We start from the raw sequence: 18927 nt of genomic DNA, 5'->3' as shown, positions 1-18927 counted from the left end.
GTACCAGATTTAAGTGCAAGAAGTCTTCTGAAGGATGTAGCAAATAGGCTGAAATTCTCTTCCCAGTCAGCTGAAATCTTTCTGTTCACTTCCAGTGTGAGAATTGGTTTCCCATCTCTGCATCTGGAATATGAAGATTCATGGCTAGTTCTTTTTGGTAATCTTCATTCCTGAGGCAGGTCTTCAATTACATGCTTTTCAAGTTCGACTTGAAATGAATGAAACCGCAACTTGGGGATATCCTCATGAAAATCATGCGCATTATTGCAACGCGATCATTTTCCTTTTTTGAACCAAATGTTCAATTTCATTTCAGTTATGCATCCAGATGCAGCCCTGAGATCTCCAAACTCCGAAGTCTCACATTTCAAATTTAATATTTCAGCATCTCCTCAACTCCCAACTCCTGAGAGTCAATTTCAGTAGTGACTAAAGCCTCTACATATAGACTCTCTTGATGAAAGGTGAATTAGCGGTGCTGCTTGAATAACCTCCATCCTTTGAGTTTCTTCTTCCTATAGCTCACCATACAGAGTATTTGTGTAATCCATTCGATGAAGTGCCCATCCAAAATATCTGTCCAGGATGAAGTGAGTTGTATTCTACTTGCTTCAAAAACCATATTAGATATTTCATATTAATCCAATCCATTTACTGATTGTAGCCCCCTGCTCCTGTCAGGCTCCATACTGTGATATTGTTCCGTATATTTGATTTTGTATACCTGTTCTACGTCAACTACATTTTTCCACGTGCCTTTGAAACAGCCTTGCATAACTTTATCCATGCTCAAATCCAGCTTGACCTAGAGACGGTTTCAAATGTCACCAGTTCTTTCCCTGTTGATGCTTCAGTAACTAGCATTTTATTTTCAGCTCGCTGTCCTCAAGACATTTGAGCTTCATTTTTCCTGTGCTGATTGAGATTTCATGGTGCATTGCTTTGTAATGTTGCTTCCATGATACCTGCCAGACAACTTCAGTCGTGTCCAGCATATTGCCGTTGAGAGCTAGTCAGACAGTTGAAAGTAGAAGGCTGTTTGGACCTTTCTCAACTCTTTGGGAAATAACTGCTGCTTGATGGACATAAGAAAGAAAATCAGCAAGTGTTCCAAATGCATGACCAGCTTTTCTTGTTCAGAAGGTAGGATATGCTGAGAAACAAAAATGCAGCCAAAAGCATTCTACAATATTAGATTTCAGGAAGCAAAGGAAGTATCATTACCATTGCATATAGGGACAGACATTTGATTGGAAGATAGAAATCATGGTGATTAAACAAAAAGCAACATGCAGAACCTCAGATATTCCGAGACATCATGGTGATATAAAAGGTAGAGGCAAACCATCTAATATGCAGATGAGATGATTCACAAAACATAGCAACAGGCACTGGAAAGAGATGACTCGTCAGCACCGGAAAGTATATGCTGGACTGTATCTTTATCATCAACACTGTATGGAAGCAAGCTAATCAAGTTACGACAATAAAACAAAGAAATGTAGTACCATGCCTAAGCAATAAATGATGAATCCAGGCCACACATCAAGCCCCACACACCATCTGATTGATAAATGTGGCTGCCATTGGCAACCAAACGGATTGGGGCCTGCAGACTCAATTAGATGGCTAAAACAGCTAGACCCTAACACAGTGGACCACCACCCCAAGCGTCTCTCTTTAAACAAACCTTAGTGTCCCTTTGTGGTGATAGTATGGTCTGAACAGCACTACATGCAGTTGCAAGTAAGCACTGTACTCCATATGGTTGTATATAGGTGTTGGTTTTTAGCAAGTTTTGGTTTGTAAAGTAGTTTCTTTTTTATTTTTATTTTGACGGAAACGAATTTATTAAAGGCTGCAGCCAAAAGATACAGAGACCAAGAACTAAAAAGAAAATTACAACTCGACCCAATTATCTGGAAACTGCTCAATGATCTTTGATGCATACACCCATTAATTAATGTGAGATTTCACCTTTTGAAAGATCGGCATAACATTACTTTGCTGATTCCTGAAACGACAATCATTCCTTTCTAACCAAAGGGACCAAATACCTGCTAGTAGAGATATGCGCTAAACATGTTTCCTGACCTTTCCTTTTCCCCACCATGCCACACCAAAAAGAAGCTATCAATAGAACTTGGAACCACCCAATCTACTCCAAACAAATTAAAGAACCCATCCCACATACTTTTTGTGGAGCAATGAAGGAAAAGGTGATCCACTGATTCCACATCTTGATAGCAAACAACACAAACATTCAGACAGATCATCTTTCTTTTTTGAAGATTACAACTGGTAGTACCTTCTTACAACCCATTAACCATGCAAATGCCACAGAGTTTGGAGGAGCACCATATCGCCAGATAAAAGCTGCTAGGCTTTGCTCTTCTAAATGTTTTACTACGCTCAAGACCTTGTAAAAAGACTTCGCTGAAAATTTTCTTGACTTATCATATAACCATTTTGTCAAATCATTTTCTGAGAGAGACGGATGAACTTTGGATAATAGCTGAAGCGAACCAATAAACTCATCTATCTCCCCGTCCGCCAAATTCCTCCTACACTTCAGAGCTCAAATGATTTGCTCTGCTTGAATAGAGAAGCATTTGTCGACACACAAACCTCCCTCCAATGCAATTCCCGCTAAGCATGAAAAGATATCGTTTAACTTTTTCTCCCCCACCCAAATGTCCTCCCAAAACCTAATATTTTTCCCGTCTCCCAGATGGAATCCTACCACTTCCCACACTTTTCTTTCCATCGATGCCACCGATCTCCAAAAATACGATGACCTATACAATGGGGACGATCTTGTCCATCTACCTCTTGCATCTATCTCATATTTCCTACCTATCACCTCTCTCCATAATCAATCCTCTTCCACCCCAAATTCCAAACCCATTTCCCTAACAAGGCTGAATTCATGACCTCCAAAATCCTTAATCCTGCTCCCCCTTGGTCTTCATTAGATGAAATTTATGTTTCTCATCTGTCCCTTGCCATAAGAAGTCCCTCCTCAACCTTTCCAATCTATTTAACACTGATTTCGAGCATTTAAATAACGACATATAGTACACAAGAAGATTAGATATTGTCACCTTTATAAGAGTTAACCTTCCGCCCAATGATAAGTATCTACCCTTCCATTGCAATAGTTTACTTTCAAATCTCTCCACCACTTTATCCCATAATCATTTCGCGAGTCTTCCAACACGTAAAGGACCAAGATACATAGTGGGTAAAGATCCCTCCCTACACCTGAAGATTCCTGCAAAAGATTCAACTTCCTCCTTGGAGATCCCCACCCCCAATAATTCGCTTTTGTTAATATTTACCTTCAAACCTAATACCGCTCAAAACTGACTATAGTCGATCGAAGATTGCTTTTGAAACTTCTGCTTCACAGAATGACAATGCATAATCAGAAAACTGTAGATGCGTAACCTGAAATTCCAAGTTATCCACCCCAAATCATTTCACCAAGTTCACCTCAACTCCTCTTTCTCATTCAATTAATTTTAAATGACGTCACCAATCAATAGAGCTGGGGTTAAGTTGAAGCAGCCAGGACAGACCAAAGGGCCTGGCTAGAGAGAAAGAAGAGGCTTTTAGTACTTTTTTGGAGGTTGAGAAACTAAGGCACGTCGATTGTATCAGCTAACATATACTATTTCGATGCCCTGGAGGTAAAGAGAGCATAGTTCCTTCCTTGGGAAGAGAGAGTGCCAATTTCTAGGATAATGCCTCTTGCTCGGATGTTTTTGCCTTTCCCCCCAAGCCAGCTTGTTCTCCCATCCCTCCCACCTCTAGGATCGGGTTTTTTTTTGGCCAATTGTTCAAGTCCGGAAAAAATCCGAGAAACAAGATGATCAATTTCAGATTGAACCAACACCGGATTGTGTAGTTATTATGGATGCAGATAGAAAGTCCTCGGTCATATACTCGAAGCTGATCGATCACAAATATCTATTGCATCTTCAGTGGATTCAAATATCCCACTGGGATCCCAAGAAAGAATCACTTATCCCATTCCAGCGGATGATTCTATCATTCTACTAATGCCTCCATAACCACTACGAACAAATATGGGGATATAGGATCCCCTCACCTTAATTCTCTTGAAGCTGAAAAGAAACCATTTGGAGAGCCGTTAACCAAAATTGAGAATTTGGCTGAAGAGACATTCCCAAATCTGGGACCGCCACTTTTGACTGCATCCCATCCTACCTAATATATAATCCAAAGAGCCAAATTTTATTAGAAGGCAAACAGAGAAAATACAAAACCAATGACAAGGAATCATCAGATCAATATGCATCTATAAGATCAAGTATGGAATTCAGTTTACTCACTTTAAAATTGAGTATCCGCTTCCCTTCTTTTCCTGCTAGGATTAGAAATCTTATATTTTACATATCCATACAATCGAGTCCTTGGGTTTCAAAAATAGTGTAAAAAAAAAAAAAAATGTGCTTCAAATTATTGCTATTTGACTCGGACCTGTTTTGAAGGAGTAAAGGTATACAAAAGAGAATTCTCCCCCCAACTATCCCAAAAAGCCTCTGTGGGCTTATCATGTTTCAGAATGTCATGTTGTTAAACTCATGCCAAACTGACCAAAAGCCAGCCACAATGGCTAGTTGGTTGCACAGAGTTATTTTCTTCCTCTTTTGCCAAAATGCCACGCACTAAAGTAATCCCTAATCGAACAGGACATCACCCAATCAACACCTGACTACTAAAGACAGGGCAGTTAGGGGCTCTCTCCTAGTCTTTCATGGGAGGTGAGTTTGATGTTGTTTCATGGTTTCAAATGCAAGTGGGGATTTAGTTCGCTGTTGTCAGTGTTTTTAGCTTGTGTGGCTGCTGATTTTATTTTCTCTTTCTTTTAATAAAATACTGAGTTATCCATCAGAAAATTAAATTTTTTTAAAAAAGGCTCAATCAAATTTTCTGTGAGAAGTGTCAATGTAAGAATAGGTTCTGAAACATGGAGTCACAAAAATGCACCCATTCACAATGGTCATTTGTCTACTCCTTGATGATCAATCAAAGAGCACCTTATTCCTCTAACCACCTGAAACCCAAAACACGTGGGGGCCCAAATAGTTCCATATAAGGTAAATGGGGTCCAACAATTCAGGAGACTACGATACGGAAATAACTGAATGAAAGAACCTGACTGAGAACTGACCCAAATTGTCAAAGTTCCATAACCATCTATCCCCTCCACTGAAGATCCAAAAGGCCGATATATTCTTCAATTCCCCATCCAATTGAGTTCTTCAAAAGAGCGGACCCCAAACTCACTGAGAATCAGATAATCCTGTCCTCGCCGGCCACTCTGAATACACAAAGAGAAACAATGCTGAAGGGGCTTTCCACATACCACCTCTTCCAAAAACAGATGTGATTACTATCCTAGGAATGAAAAGAATTTCCCTTCTGAATAAGTTTCCACCCAAACTACCTTCCAGAATCCAGAGGCCCTGTATTGAGAAGATTGTAACGAAATGTAACCCCCATCCCATATCTGTAAGCTATCACTCTTCTCCAAACACTATCCTCTTCCTCCCGATATCTCCTAAAGTAGTTTCCTATTAAGGTAGTATTTCCTTTTCTTTTGTTACAAGCATTATTAGATTATTTCCGGAAGGAATAACTGTAGACCAACGAGATTACAAGGAGTTGGAGTTTCTCTATGTTCTTTCAAGAGGCTTCTTGGATGGCTTGGAAAACAAAGCCTCTTGGGTAATATGTTTGGGAATACACATATACTCTTAAAATCAGAGAAATTATGTTGATTCTTTCAATTTTCTGAGTGAGGCGAGCGAATGATGCCGAGTTTTAGAATAGAACTGTTAGGGGTCAATTCAGTCCTTGCAATTTGGGATTGGTCATCATTTTTTTGGTAATTGATTGAAGGGATTTGATTCTAGTTGGTATGTTTTTCCAGATTTTAAGTTCAAGTTCTTCAAGTTGCTGCATCAACTTCACATATGCTTGTCTTCCTGAATAGCAATTTCCAATCCAGATTGTGAATTAGGGCATGTTTGGATAGTAGGAAAAGAAAAGAAATGGAAGACTTCTCCCATAATGGGATGTTTCACAGTGTTTGGATGGCAAAAGAAATATTGGATTTCAAAAAGCAATAGTTACCCAAACACCATAATCAAATTGTCACACACAAGATACAAGTAACCAATGTGAAAGCTTTTTCGGGTTTCCACTTCCTATCAAAACAAGCCTCCCAAATGGAATCCATGGGACTCAGTGTCATGGAAATCTTGGGTAACAATCTTTTCTTGTCTCACCAATCACTATCCAAACATACCCTTAAGTTCAACTTCTTCAATTAACCACATCAATTACCACTGCATATTGTTGTCTCCCTAAAACAGTGGTTTCCAAACCAGACACCCCTTCAACATGTATTCAGCAAACAAGACAAACCAGTGGAACCCAAACAAAGAACGGAATCTCTATAAAATTTCTTTTTATTTTTATTTTTTCAAGGAGTTTTTTTTTTTTTTTTTTAAAGGTAATGATAATATATTAAAGAAAAAAGGAACTTACAAAACAGGTCTGCTGAGATAGCAGAACCGGACAACTTACATACCTAAGAAAGTAAGATTATAATCTTCTAGGCCCAATACATTAACCACCCATTCGAAAATCAACTTTTTAGCAAAGGATCCCACTGAATTAGCCGAGGACTGGGAGTCGTTAAAACATCTTTCAATCCTTTCCTTCCAAACCGCCCACCAAATGGCAAGAATAGCCATTCTCCAAATACGGGTTTTAACTTTACCCAATTTAAAACCATGCCAAGCTGCTAACATAGCGGAAGCAGAGTTTGGAAAGCAACCGACGATATTGAATCTGGACAAAAAATCCAACCAAATCTTATTGATAAAGGGGCAATAGACCAACAGGTGATCCACAGACTCCTCACTTCTCATGCAGCAGAGACATGTTAACCAGCTGCATCCCTCTCTTTCTGAGATTGTCGATCGTAAGGATCCGGTTCATCGCTGCCAACCATCCAAAACAGCTGTATTTAGGGGGGGAAGCATATTTCCAAACAAAAGGAATAGCCTGCAACGACGAGGCAGGAGTGGGGGCAAGAATGGAGTATAACGACTTGACCGAAAAGGTGCAGGACTTATCTCTTTTCCAAATCAGATTATCTGGGGAAGACTGAACCAGGTTCACATTAGATAAGCAATGAAGCAGATCCGCATACTCCTCAACCTCCCGATCGTAAAGATTCCTGATACAATTAATTTCCCAAACCATTTTTTTAAAGAGTTTTGAAGGCAAGCATCTTGTTAAGATAAGTAATATGGTGAACTTCAAGTGTGAATGAAGGTTTGCTCTGATCAGTCAAATATTCTATAATCCAACAATAAATACAGAATCAACCTGTTAGGAAACTTACATTAGTAAAATGGTTTTCATTCCATCCTTGCTCTACCCAAAAAGAGCAACTAAGATGAAGAGTCATCGATTTTCGGATATACTTCTCTAGCTGATGAACATATGAATTATTCATGATAACACAGAGAAATAAAGATAAACCTATCTCCTAGCAGGCTAATTGGCAGTTCATTAACTTGTACTATCAACAAAATTACCTTGCCTTACATGCAGTGGAACATTAGAAGAGATGTAGACGGCAGCTGCAGACAACCATGCAGAACACTGAAAACGAACGTCCATAGTCCCATTTTGATTCACTGGCATATTGCAACACTACCTGTTATGATCATTGGCAAACAAGCATGCTGGATCCTCTCATCATCAATCTAATTCACAGAGGATGGAAATGGCCTCGTATAGAAGTTACATAACAGTCAAAATGGGGCCGAACCAAAAAATAAAAACACCAACCACAAAAAGTAGAAGAAGAAGAATAGTGAAACAAGCATAAATCAAATTTTCACTAATTGATCATATTTCAACGGCCTCATACAGAAATTACATCACAGTCAAAATGGGGCCGGACAAAAAGAAAAAGAAAAAGAAAAAGAAAGAAAACACGAAAACAGATGCATCAGCCCAAACAAAATCTGCAAAGTCCTAATAGTGATGTAGTTTTTATAAGATCTGGGAACATGAAAGGCTGCAAGACTGAGATGCTTTCCTGCTGAAATGAAAAAAGAAAGATCATCAGGTTTAGCATCTCTTTCCGGCCCACAAAAGCACCAAATGGCAAAAGCATTTGATAGCATGGTCAAGAAGGAAGTGCAAAAGCACTCAGTAACATGGTCAAGAAGGTCTTCTCCTTCTAGGTGTTGCATCCTCATCACATTCTCTCATTCCAAATGTCTTGAAGCTGGCATTCTGCTTTCCATCTCGGTCATATCTGAAATGACCTCTCTCTTCTCTAGCCCTCCTAGGTGCATTACCAAGCCGGCTGTCAATGTCCCTCCCGTAGTCCCTTGGAGGACTACCTCGCCCATGGAACTCAGAAACATTTTTTGTACGAGAGTGATGCGTCCGGAAACCATCTCCTACATCATACCGGAAGCGCTTCACATCGCCGTCCATATCATAATGCCTTACTGATTGGACCATTCCATATCTTTCGCCATGTTTCCTTCTATCATCATCACTTCCATCATGCCTAGGTCCCCTACCAACAACAAATTCAGGAAATCTGCCAGAATGCATGGTTCTATAGTATTCATCCGGCTTCAATCTTCCTGGAGAACCCATGATATCAAACCTGTGGCTCCGCGAGAAAACTCTTCCTGGAGGGCTCCTCTCAGACGCCGATGACCGCTTGTACTCATGTTCCCTAAAATGATCTGGTGCATCCTTCCTATCGTCAACCCATCTGGATGGGTGTGGTGGGGAACCATGACTTCTTGATGCTGAGACAAAACCTACCATGTGTGCTGCAAAACGTGGTCGTCGATCAGGTGACCTTATCCTTTCCATTCTGACCTCTGGCCTGAAATTTGGAGGAGATCTGCTGTGCCGTCGAAAACCAGGACCTCCATTGATCCCACCACTTCTTCCCCTTGGAGATGTCCACATATGGGGTGAGCGAGTTCTGGATCTTGACCGAGATTTCGTGTGCGAGCGAGAAAGATGAAAAGCTCTTCTTGGAATGGGAGAGAAACTTCTCTCCCTTCTGGCCACAGGATATTGCATAGGTAAGGAAGAGTCAATGTCATCATCAGGCATGTGCCCATTGTACCTCTCCCGCTGTCCTGTAGCAAACACTCTGGTCCTGTACCTACCGGATCTGCCCCTTCCAGCACTAATACTTCTTTCGGGGCTCATCTCTCTAATCAGTCCATGTCGTACTGGCATACCAAATCTCAATGCACCATCTCTGTCAGTTGGTGATCCCCTTCCTGTCAGAGAGTGATGTGTGCCTTGTGAGGAAGCATTTGCAAGTCGTCTGTGCACCCGACCAGTAGGTCCCACACTGCCTGATTTTACAACTGTGCCATTGGGAGCAACCAAAAAGCCACTGCTCTCTAACTTCGCAGCAGCTGCTGCAGCCGCATTCTTTGGTCCAGGGGGAGCAAAATCACCTGAGTCATAGTAACCAGGTGAATGATGGCGTTTGTGGCCCCAATGGCCACCTGAAGAATCCAACCAATGGTCACTGCCTCTGCCTCTACCACGCAAATGCCCAGAGGATCCGCCCCTTCCAATGGATCTACCTGGGCCAGCATCCCTTTCACCTCTCAGGTTAGAATCATCAAGGTCATGTGATCTGAAGACAAAAATAGATATAAAAAAAAATCAATTAGATCAATAAAAGATTAACTTTGAAGAAGGAAGATAAATTAAAGAAGCATATATGTGGTCACCTGCTTCCTTGCACATATATTTTATCTTTCCTAAATGTCACGTCAGAGGATTTTGGTCCCTCAATACGTGAAGAAAGCTCCCTGTTCGACGTTGATCCAACCACCCTTCTCAAAGATTCCCCAGCATCGGTTGAATCCAAAAGAGCACCAGGAGGATTCCTCACTATGCTGTGATCTCCAAGATCTGTAGCTGCTTCCCTTGAACTCTTGCAAACTTCAGGCAACTGATCCCATCCTGTCGACTTCATCCTCAAAAGCGCAGAATGGCTCGACTCCTTGGTAGCATCACCTTTGGTACCAAATTCATCATCTCGGATTACATTTTCACTACTTGCACCCAAATCTGCCACAACTTTCCCATTCATCTCAAGTGTCTCATTGCCATCCTTCCTTACAAACTGGCCAGTTGAGACTTTCCTCATGACCTTCAATGCCCTTCTCTTACCAGAGTCAATAGCTGAAACATAAGTTTTTAATGAGGCTCGCCGAGCGGAGAGATGTTTGGCTTCTTGCTTATTCTCATCTGCAATGAGATCTCCTTCCTGAGGAACACGATCAAGCTCTGTTGAGGCCTCTTTCTTGCATTCATCACTCTCACCTTGTAATGGAGCAGATGCACCATAGTCTGCAGCCACTTCAAAAGCATCAGTGTCTATGTTGTCTGATCCATAGTCCACACGCTCAGCTTCCCCTTCCTCACCAGCATCATCTTCCCAGCTATGTACAAAGGATTCCCTAAATTCACCATCCTCGTACTGAGAATCATCATCTGCCTGATGCTCACTAACCGTTTCCACGACAATAGCATTATCAGGATCATTTTGAGAACCATCTGAATCATAATCACCATCAAAAGAATCCTCCAAAGCAACTTCACCAGAGATGTTTGCATGATCACCTTCATTTGTTCTTTGTGCTTCAGGAGATACCATACTGCCAACAAGCAGTTGAGCATCAGTGACTGCCAGAGTTGCACTTGCTGAATTATGCACGGAATCCTTATGTGCAGGTGAATCCATATCAGCGACACTCATTTTTCCATCAGCAACGAGAGAGACTCTGTCATCTTGCGTCTTCACATCTGCAACCGGTGTGTCTTGGTTGACACATGCATTTGCAGCAGACAATTCTTCACATGGTTCCGAATGGCAGGAACCCACTGCATCAGAATCTTTTGATTGATCTGTAGTATTGCAAGAGCCATCATGTGAGGGCTCAGGTTCTACTATTGGAATGCCCATGCCATCCACAGTCATGGAGACATTCCTATCGACCGGTATAGCAGAAGTTGGTTCTGCACTATGAGCAGCGGTCGAATAACCATCAATTTCGAAGGAACCCTTCTCAATCTGAGGGCTCTTAGGATGAATAGCTTCGCCTGTTGGAGCATCAGTCATACATCGGTCTCCAGAAAGGTTACCAACATCATCTACAGGAGTTGCCTCTCTATTATCCTTGGACATTGTATTGCCGGTAATATGAACTGCTACAGGATATGATTCGCACATATGGGCAGTATGATCACCAGATATATCCCCAGTGGCAACTGCATGAGAAGATGTGATTTCACCTTCACTTGCACAGACAATATTCGCACACCGGGCATCAGCATTTTCCTCTGCAAAACCTCCAGTTTCTGGTGGATGTTCAATGGGAGGAGGATGAACAGTTTCAACATTGAGGCTGGTTTGGTCTTGATGATGTTTTGTTTCTTCAGCTGCATCTGCAGTGCTATTCGGGGCTTTTGCGATCTCACAAGAGAGTACCTTCTCTTGGGAGCAGGTAATGCTGTCGGATCCTGCCGAAGAATCTAACTGCTGCTCCTCTCCTACTGGTTCATGAAATTCAGGAACTGAAGGGGATGCTTTGCCACTGTTGTCAGGTATGACATCTGCAACTGAGCTATCACAAGGAAAATCATGTTTATCTTGCAATTTGGACTCTGCAAAGCCACAAGCATCCTCTTGTACAGCATTAGAAACTGTTGTGCCAACCTTATGCTGCACTGTCATTTTCCTGGTGTCTTCAGTATCTCCACACTCCTGCACCTGATGATGCTCAAAATTCCTGACCTCCTCTTCCTCATGCATACCATCTTCATGGATATCAGCTTCTGGATTTGCCTTAACAATGGGATCGTCACAAGGACTTTCCCATGCGTCCATCACAGTATTCAAGTCCCAGTGTGACCTATCATCCCGTGAAGAAGACTGGACCCTTCCCACTGCTCCATTCTCTTCAACAGAAGTATCCAGTGACATATCTGTCGATTTCTCTGGTGAAAGGGAGCCTGTTGTCATCGTTCCATCTGTGCCTTCACTGTTCCCCACAGAGATTGTGGTTCTCGTAACAGGCATCTCGACACAAATATTTGGATCAGTTTTGCCTTCTGGAGTTCTGACATCATTAGGTAGATGCTTCTCACATGATTCTTCCAGCACGAAGCTTGATTCAGTATTCTGCAGAACTCTAAAGGACCCTTCCTCAGCATTACTTGCACCAGTGCCAATATTACTAATGCAAGCAGCAGCAGCCAATATTGAAATTCCAGAGAAATCGGCATTGTCTCCGAGCTTTGTTATCTCCTCCAAGTGGTACTTTTCATCATCGACCACTTCAGCATTGTCTGCTTCACCCAACTCTGCCATGATGGCAGTGTTAATTGCATTGACTGTCTGCTCCGCATTTGAACTTACTGCAAATTCCTTCCAATTTGAAGCAGACTGACTTTTTAGAAGACGCTCAGACTCCTCCAGGCGTGGAGAAGGTGTCCGAGGCGGAGGTGATGGAGACCGGACCAACAGAAATTTTCGTTTCTTGATGGGGACACTCTCAACAATATCGCTGAATCGTCGTCCAAGAATAGATACTCCAAGCTGCCAACAGAAAACAAAGTTAAAAGAATAGGAAAAAGGCTGTGGCCAAATTTACAAGTCAGAATTTATAGCAAGAGGATTATATGATCCTCAGCCGGGCGATATGCATAATATCCTCAGGTTATCCATTGTACAAGTGGGCCTATGGTTCGCTGATGCAGATTGTTTATCTGATAGGCCCCATCCAATCTTTTGCCTTTGGTGGACCATTTGCTGAATTTCTTTCCTTAACCATCTATTTCCAGGTCACCAAAAGGGTTAGGCCAGTCCCATCAAGGAGATCTTTGGGGGCATGGTAAATCCATTCTGGGGCCTGTCAGATCAGCAGCACATATAACTAATCCATGGGCTTTGCAGATGCTGAAAACGCAAATAACTATGCATATCAGACAGTCAAGGATCATATAACTGCTCTCTATAACACAGCAATAGAGCGAGAAAGAACCTTTTCAGATTCAGAGACTGGCATGTCCTCTACCCCCTTCAGGTCCTTATCAATTGGGTCTTCACTTCGTTTCAAGCTCCCTGCAACATGCTTCTTTTTATTGCTAGCAGTCAATGAGGCCCTCGCTCGCCTTGCGCCCCTCTTGTTACTTTTTGAAACCGTCTTCCAGTTCAATTCTGGGTCAATGACTCTAGTAAGTTCAATACCCACGGTGCTCAGCATGCTCCCTGGTAGACCTCCCCTCCCATCAACTAGTGGTTTCCCACCACAATTCTTGCAAGACTCTGTCACTTCTCTTTTTCTAGTTTGTTCAAGAATAGAGGCAGACCCTCCAGAACAAGTGCAGAAATGAATCTGTAATTTAACAAACGTCCTCCATTCAGACACACATGTCATGATAAGGTAAGAAATACCAATGAACTTGTAGATCTAAAATCTAATAAGAAGAACAAACAGGAACCAGCATGTTCTCTGTTATCCCTTGTGCTTCTCTAGAGGGAAAGTGTCCAGAAAAATACCATCATTCGATAGCAATAAAAATGCTGATACAGGGGGATTATTGTTTTAGCAGTATCTTTTATAGTCTAAAAGTTGAAACTTTGCAGCACATCTGAGCTATTTGCGTTGATAAGATACCCAAATCCATATTCATATCGGGTTTTTTGGGAAAAAAGACACAAGTAATACCAATCTCCTCATTGCATATATGCATCATATCCTAAAATGAGTAAGCATGAGAAGGATCCTTGAACGAACCATTGAATCAAACCCCTCATTGTCCTTCCCCCTGAAGAAATTGTGGACACCCCTACCAATCAACCCAGTTGATCCACGACAATCAGTGGCCGTCTCCTGCAAAACAAATAATGTTAGATTAGCACTGGTTCTGTACAGAATACAAAGCATATGAATTAGGCAAACAATTGTGTTACTAAGCCCTAAAGCTGATAACAGACTGCCATTATGTGCCTCTTGTGGCCATTACCTTGAGGCAGATCGTGTTAAGCAGCCTTAAAGGCTTCCATGCCACTCCTTCAGCTCAAATGCAGCAAAGGGCATGGCCATAACATAAAAGAAATGCCCACACAGGGCGAAGGCTTCTTCGTGGACAGCTCAACAGGACCAATGAAAACTTCATGTAATATAAACAAGACAACAAACAGAATGAGTTCAGCAATTCAATAACAGGTCATAATGGCCACAACTGACATCTGAAGTTCTCCCATTCAATACTTTCATCATATTTCTAAAGCCGGTGATCACACCCAGCAACACAGCAAAAGTCACAAGTCCTGCACCTTGATCCAACTGTTCCAAATTCAAACTGGCAAATTCTTCCAACAAATAACTGAACAGAACCACCATTTCTTGACCTAAAAAGCCTCATATAACCCACATCAAAATATTTAAAGATCATTGAGCCTGCGACTTCAGATTAGTCAAGAATAACCTTTTGCAAGAGAGGAGCCAAAGAAAATGCAGCAGACATAATCCGTCTCCTCCTCAATCTCATTTTCCTCAGTCAAATCCACAAGAAGTCCAATTCGATTGTGAGCCCTGATGCAGATGCACATGATCTGTTGGGTAAAGTTGTTAAAACCTATACTGACAACATATAGAAGGAGATGGGGTCTTCTAGAAGAAACAACTGTCACCACAACCTACAGATCCACTTGGGGGGGCAACAGACAACCTACACCAATTGCATTCCCGCAATATACCATCACACAAAGAGGATTTATGTCAAAAATGGTCATTGCCTGAACATGGAAAACCCTAAAGAGGATATACAGGTGCAGCACAAAGGAATCAAGATTTGCAAGTCCAGCCAATGAGAACGCACCCAACAGACCCTAGGCCCAGGATTTGAGGCGTTTCTTCTTTGATTGTGCAGAAAGCTTCTAGAAGGGAAGCCAGCTCTTTGAATCAATGGAGCCTGGGAGCTGAACCATGGAGATTGCTTGTAAAGCATATGTGGAACAAAGACAGCCATAAAGAATACATGGTGATGTAGCACAAGAAAGGGATCAGGATCTGAAAATCCAGCCCAACAAAGCCCTAGATAGAGGATAACGGCGTTCTTCTTTTCCTGCATACGAAGCTGCAAAAACGGAAGCCAGCCATTGGAATCAAAGGCGTCCATATGCCGAACCTCGGATTTTTCTTGCAAAACATCATCTGAAACAAAGACAGCCCTAGGGAGCAGATTGAGATGTAGCACAAAAGGAGAATCAAGATCTGAAAATCCAGCAACAGAAGGCACCCCAACGAAAACCTAGATCCAGGATCTGGCGTTCTTTGCCGATTTTTTCCCAAGACTGCTAGGAAGGAAGCCTGCCCTGTGAAAACAACAGTCTGCACAACCATGGAGATGGCTTTCAAAGCGTCATAAACAAAGACAGCCCTAAAAGGAGTCGGTAGGTAGAGACGCAGCGGAAGAAAGGAATATTGGAAATCCAGGCCAAGAAGGCGCGCACGATGAAACCCTAGATCCAGGACCTGAAGGCGTTTCTTCCTTGATGGACCAAATCCCGCGGATCTCTTGCAAAGCAAAACCGGCCGAATTGAAACCCAGGGGAAACGCATCGCCCTTTTCAGAATCAAAGCTTCCTTCGCCCCAAAGATGACAAACCCTAGAAAGCCAACACATCTAGAAACCCCTAATCCTCCAACAGGCTCATCGAATCTTCTCCTTAAATCATCCCCAACCTGTCTGTTCACAAAACCCTAGCCTTCCTCCTGTTCTTCTTCTTCTTGCCTTCTGGAAGGAAAACAACATCCCAACACGAATCCGGCAGATCCCGAAAAAAACCGAAGCTGTCTCAAGAACCCGTGGCATTCCGTTCCGGACAACAACGAACATGGAACGGAGAAAAGCAACCTGAAAACACAGAAATCAAGATCGAGGGTTTGAATACCTGTATTTTTCTTCCGAAAAGATCCGACGGGATTCCCGGACGACAATGGCGTCAACGGTGGCGATCGATCGATCTATCGACGCTACAAAAGCGATGGCTGGCGTCGTTCGTCGGTCAGCCCTTGGCCGAGAGAAAAAAGAGATCTTGAATGCTTGAAAAGCTTCTGTAATTCTTCTTTGTTCTTCCTTCTTCTATTTATTGAAAGGAATCCTGTCTTCTGCTTTCTTTTATTTCTCTTTGCTTTTCTTGAAGAGATTCCTCCTATCTTCCACGCAAACGCCAATCCCTTCTCTCTCCTCTTCTCTTCTCCTCTTCCGCTTCTGTTCGCATACGGGAGAAAAACCAAGCTTCCTTGCCTCTTATTTATGCCTACTGACTGCCGAAACTACCCTTCTTTTATTTCCGTAATGTCGAAAGTAACCTCAAGGCGCGGCGTGGCTCGGCGGGGTCGAGAAGTCAACCACGGCACAAGCAAGTTGGACGCGGATTGGGTACTACCCGACAGGACCTAGCCTGAGACGGACGGTCCTCGAGAAGGATTTTGGGGCCTACCGTAGGGTATATGTTTCATCTAATCCGTCTATCCATTTATAAATATCATTTTAATTTATCATTTAAAAAATGAGTCATATATAAGTCTTAAGTAGACCACACCACAGGAAACATTAATGACAATTACAGCTACTATTGAAACTTCTTGGGACCCACTGTGATTTTTATTTTCCATCTAACCTGTTCATAAGATGGCATATACAAGGATCAAAGGAAAAACATAAATATCAGCTTTATCCAAAAAATCCTGTTGCTCACGAGAAGTTTTCAATGGCACACCTTCAATCCCCATTGATTATAGAGGTGTAGCATTCGATCTGCCTCATTATTCCATATAACATCTAAAATGATTTTTTTAAATGAATGGACCGTGTGGATAAAACACATACATCACGCTTGACCCTATAGATCCCCCATAAGGTCCGTCCGTCTCTCCCTAGGCCCTAGTGCGGTTAGTAGCCAATCCCTTCCCGTCCCTTAGAAGTGGGGCTGAAACACCGGAAATAAATAAATAAATAAATAAAAAGAAAGAAAAAAAGCTCAACGTTGATAAAATCCACGCCGTCCATCACGTACAGCACCTCTTGTTGGGCTTTGATCAAAATTCAGGGTAATTCAAGGATCAGGTGGGTCACCCCAAAACATTTATACTTAAAACCTGAGTTTTACCACGCAGTGATTTTTTTAAAATCTTTAGTCTTGATGAGCACATGAGATGAATGGATGGGATTGGTGGGGGGCACACAAATCTAATGGCTTCATCTTCATCCCAACTATTTCCTGTGTGTTGTGGCCTACCTAGATATTGAACGATCATGATTTTTGTGTTGAAAGGTTAAAATGAGGCATAGTAACTGATGGACGGACAGATTTCAAAAAAGTTTCGCCGACGTAGCTCACTAGCAGGTACGTGGCGCGAGTTACCCTAGCGTAGCTGCGGGGCGCGGATTGGGACTGGAAGTCTGGAACCATCTCCCAGTACAACGTGGGCGCGGACCTAGCTAGAGACGGACAGTCCCATTAGGGGCTCTGTGGGATCCACCGTGATGTATGTATTATATCCACGCCGTCCATCGATTTTAACAAATAATTTTACATGTTGAGACCAACAATAAAGCAGATCGAATTCTTAAGTGGACCACACCACATGAAATTGAAATAGCGGAGATTAAATGACTATAGTTGAAAACCTCTTGGGGCCACATAAGTTTTAAATCAAGTCGATATTTATGTTAAGTTGGAAGGAAAATAAACATCTCGGTGGGCCGTAGTCGATAATTCTGTAACCCTGAAAGGGTTTCAATGGTAAACGTTCAATACCCTACTGCTTTATAAAGTGTGGTCCACTTGATTTTTGGATTTGTCTTATTTTTAGCCTCAAGCATTACGACGAGCTCACCAAGTGAACGGACGGTTTAGATATAACTCCTTCCTCATGATGGGACCCACAGAACTTAGTGACGTCAACACACCAGCCACATCGGTGGTGTGTGGTACACCAGCCAATCTGCTTCCCCTGACAGTACCATCTAGTGGAGGTAGTACCCAATCCGCGTCCCTACAACGCAACACCCATGCTCTGTGGGGCCCACTTTGTTGTATATGTAAATCTACACCGTCTAGAAGATGTTAATCGTTAAATTAAACCTATTAGTCCAATAGAAAACTCAAATGGGCCACAAAAAATTTTGGAGAAATGGAAAATTTCCAGTAAAATGAAAACTCAAATGCCCACAGGAATGGGAGATATGCAATCTCTCCTAAAACCTCTATGTTTACCTGATGTGGCCTGCCTCCTTGAATTTTGAATGAGTGTGGTTTTTGTATCTGCACATCAGCCTGATGAGTTATACCTGATTAACGGTTTTGATGAAAGATTCACACCATGGTGACCCATATACAAACCTATGGTTAGCATTCCATCGCTATTGTTCCCTATGGTGTATCCCACATGAATTATATATATATATCTGAATTTTCCTCATCAGTACCAGAATCGGGGATAGAACCCGATGGACGGAGTGGATTTCACATATACAACATTTTGGCCCACGTGGCTGTTTTAGCCAGCGCGTAAAACAGGTGCTATGGATGATTCCTGTGGATATACACGGAAATAATGGCGATTCTCGCGTGTAACTATTGCAAATAAGTATCGCAGAATAAGTCGTGAATTTTCATATGTGAAGGTGATCGGATCCATGTAACAAGTGTGAATATATTTGATGGTTCTTCTGGAAAAATAATTAAGATTTTTATTAGATGGACCATACTTTTGCATTGAAATTGAATATAAG

The 18927-nt window shown here is 42.1% G+C and overlaps 2 protein-coding genes across 2 annotated transcripts; both read right to left on the bottom strand.

Annotated features, from left to right (window-relative positions):
* Positions 1-7925: 7925 nt before the first annotated feature.
* LOC131233971 (uncharacterized) lies at positions 7926-12157 on the bottom strand. Its single transcript, XM_058230886.1, has 2 exons — positions 9840-12157; positions 7926-9742 (listed from the first exon to the last, which is right to left on the bottom strand). Exons 1-2 carry the CDS (start codon positions 12137-12139, stop codon positions 8278-8280), a joined length of 3765 nt encoding a protein of 1254 aa, XP_058086869.1. The 5' UTR covers positions 12140-12157; the 3' UTR covers positions 7926-8277.
* Positions 12158-12721: 564 nt separating this feature from the next.
* On the bottom strand, positions 12722-16424 carry LOC131233972 (uncharacterized). The gene is made up of 4 exons (XM_058230887.1): positions 16079-16424; positions 13917-14012; positions 13161-13514; positions 12722-13075 (listed from the first exon to the last, which is right to left on the bottom strand). The coding sequence occupies exons 2-4, from the start codon at positions 13917-13919 to the stop codon at positions 13037-13039; spliced, it is 396 nt and encodes a 131-aa protein (XP_058086870.1). The 5' UTR covers positions 13920-14012; positions 16079-16424; the 3' UTR covers positions 12722-13036.
* Between the last annotated feature and the right edge of the window lie 2503 nt (positions 16425-18927).

Source organism: Magnolia sinica, chromosome 18, assembly GCF_029962835.1.
Source record: "Magnolia sinica isolate HGM2019 chromosome 18, MsV1, whole genome shotgun sequence".
Classification (NCBI taxonomy): domain Eukaryota; kingdom Viridiplantae; phylum Streptophyta; class Magnoliopsida; order Magnoliales; family Magnoliaceae; genus Magnolia; species Magnolia sinica.
The sequence above is the reverse complement of the archived record's forward strand: the minus strand, read 5'-3'. Positions and strand labels throughout refer to the sequence as shown.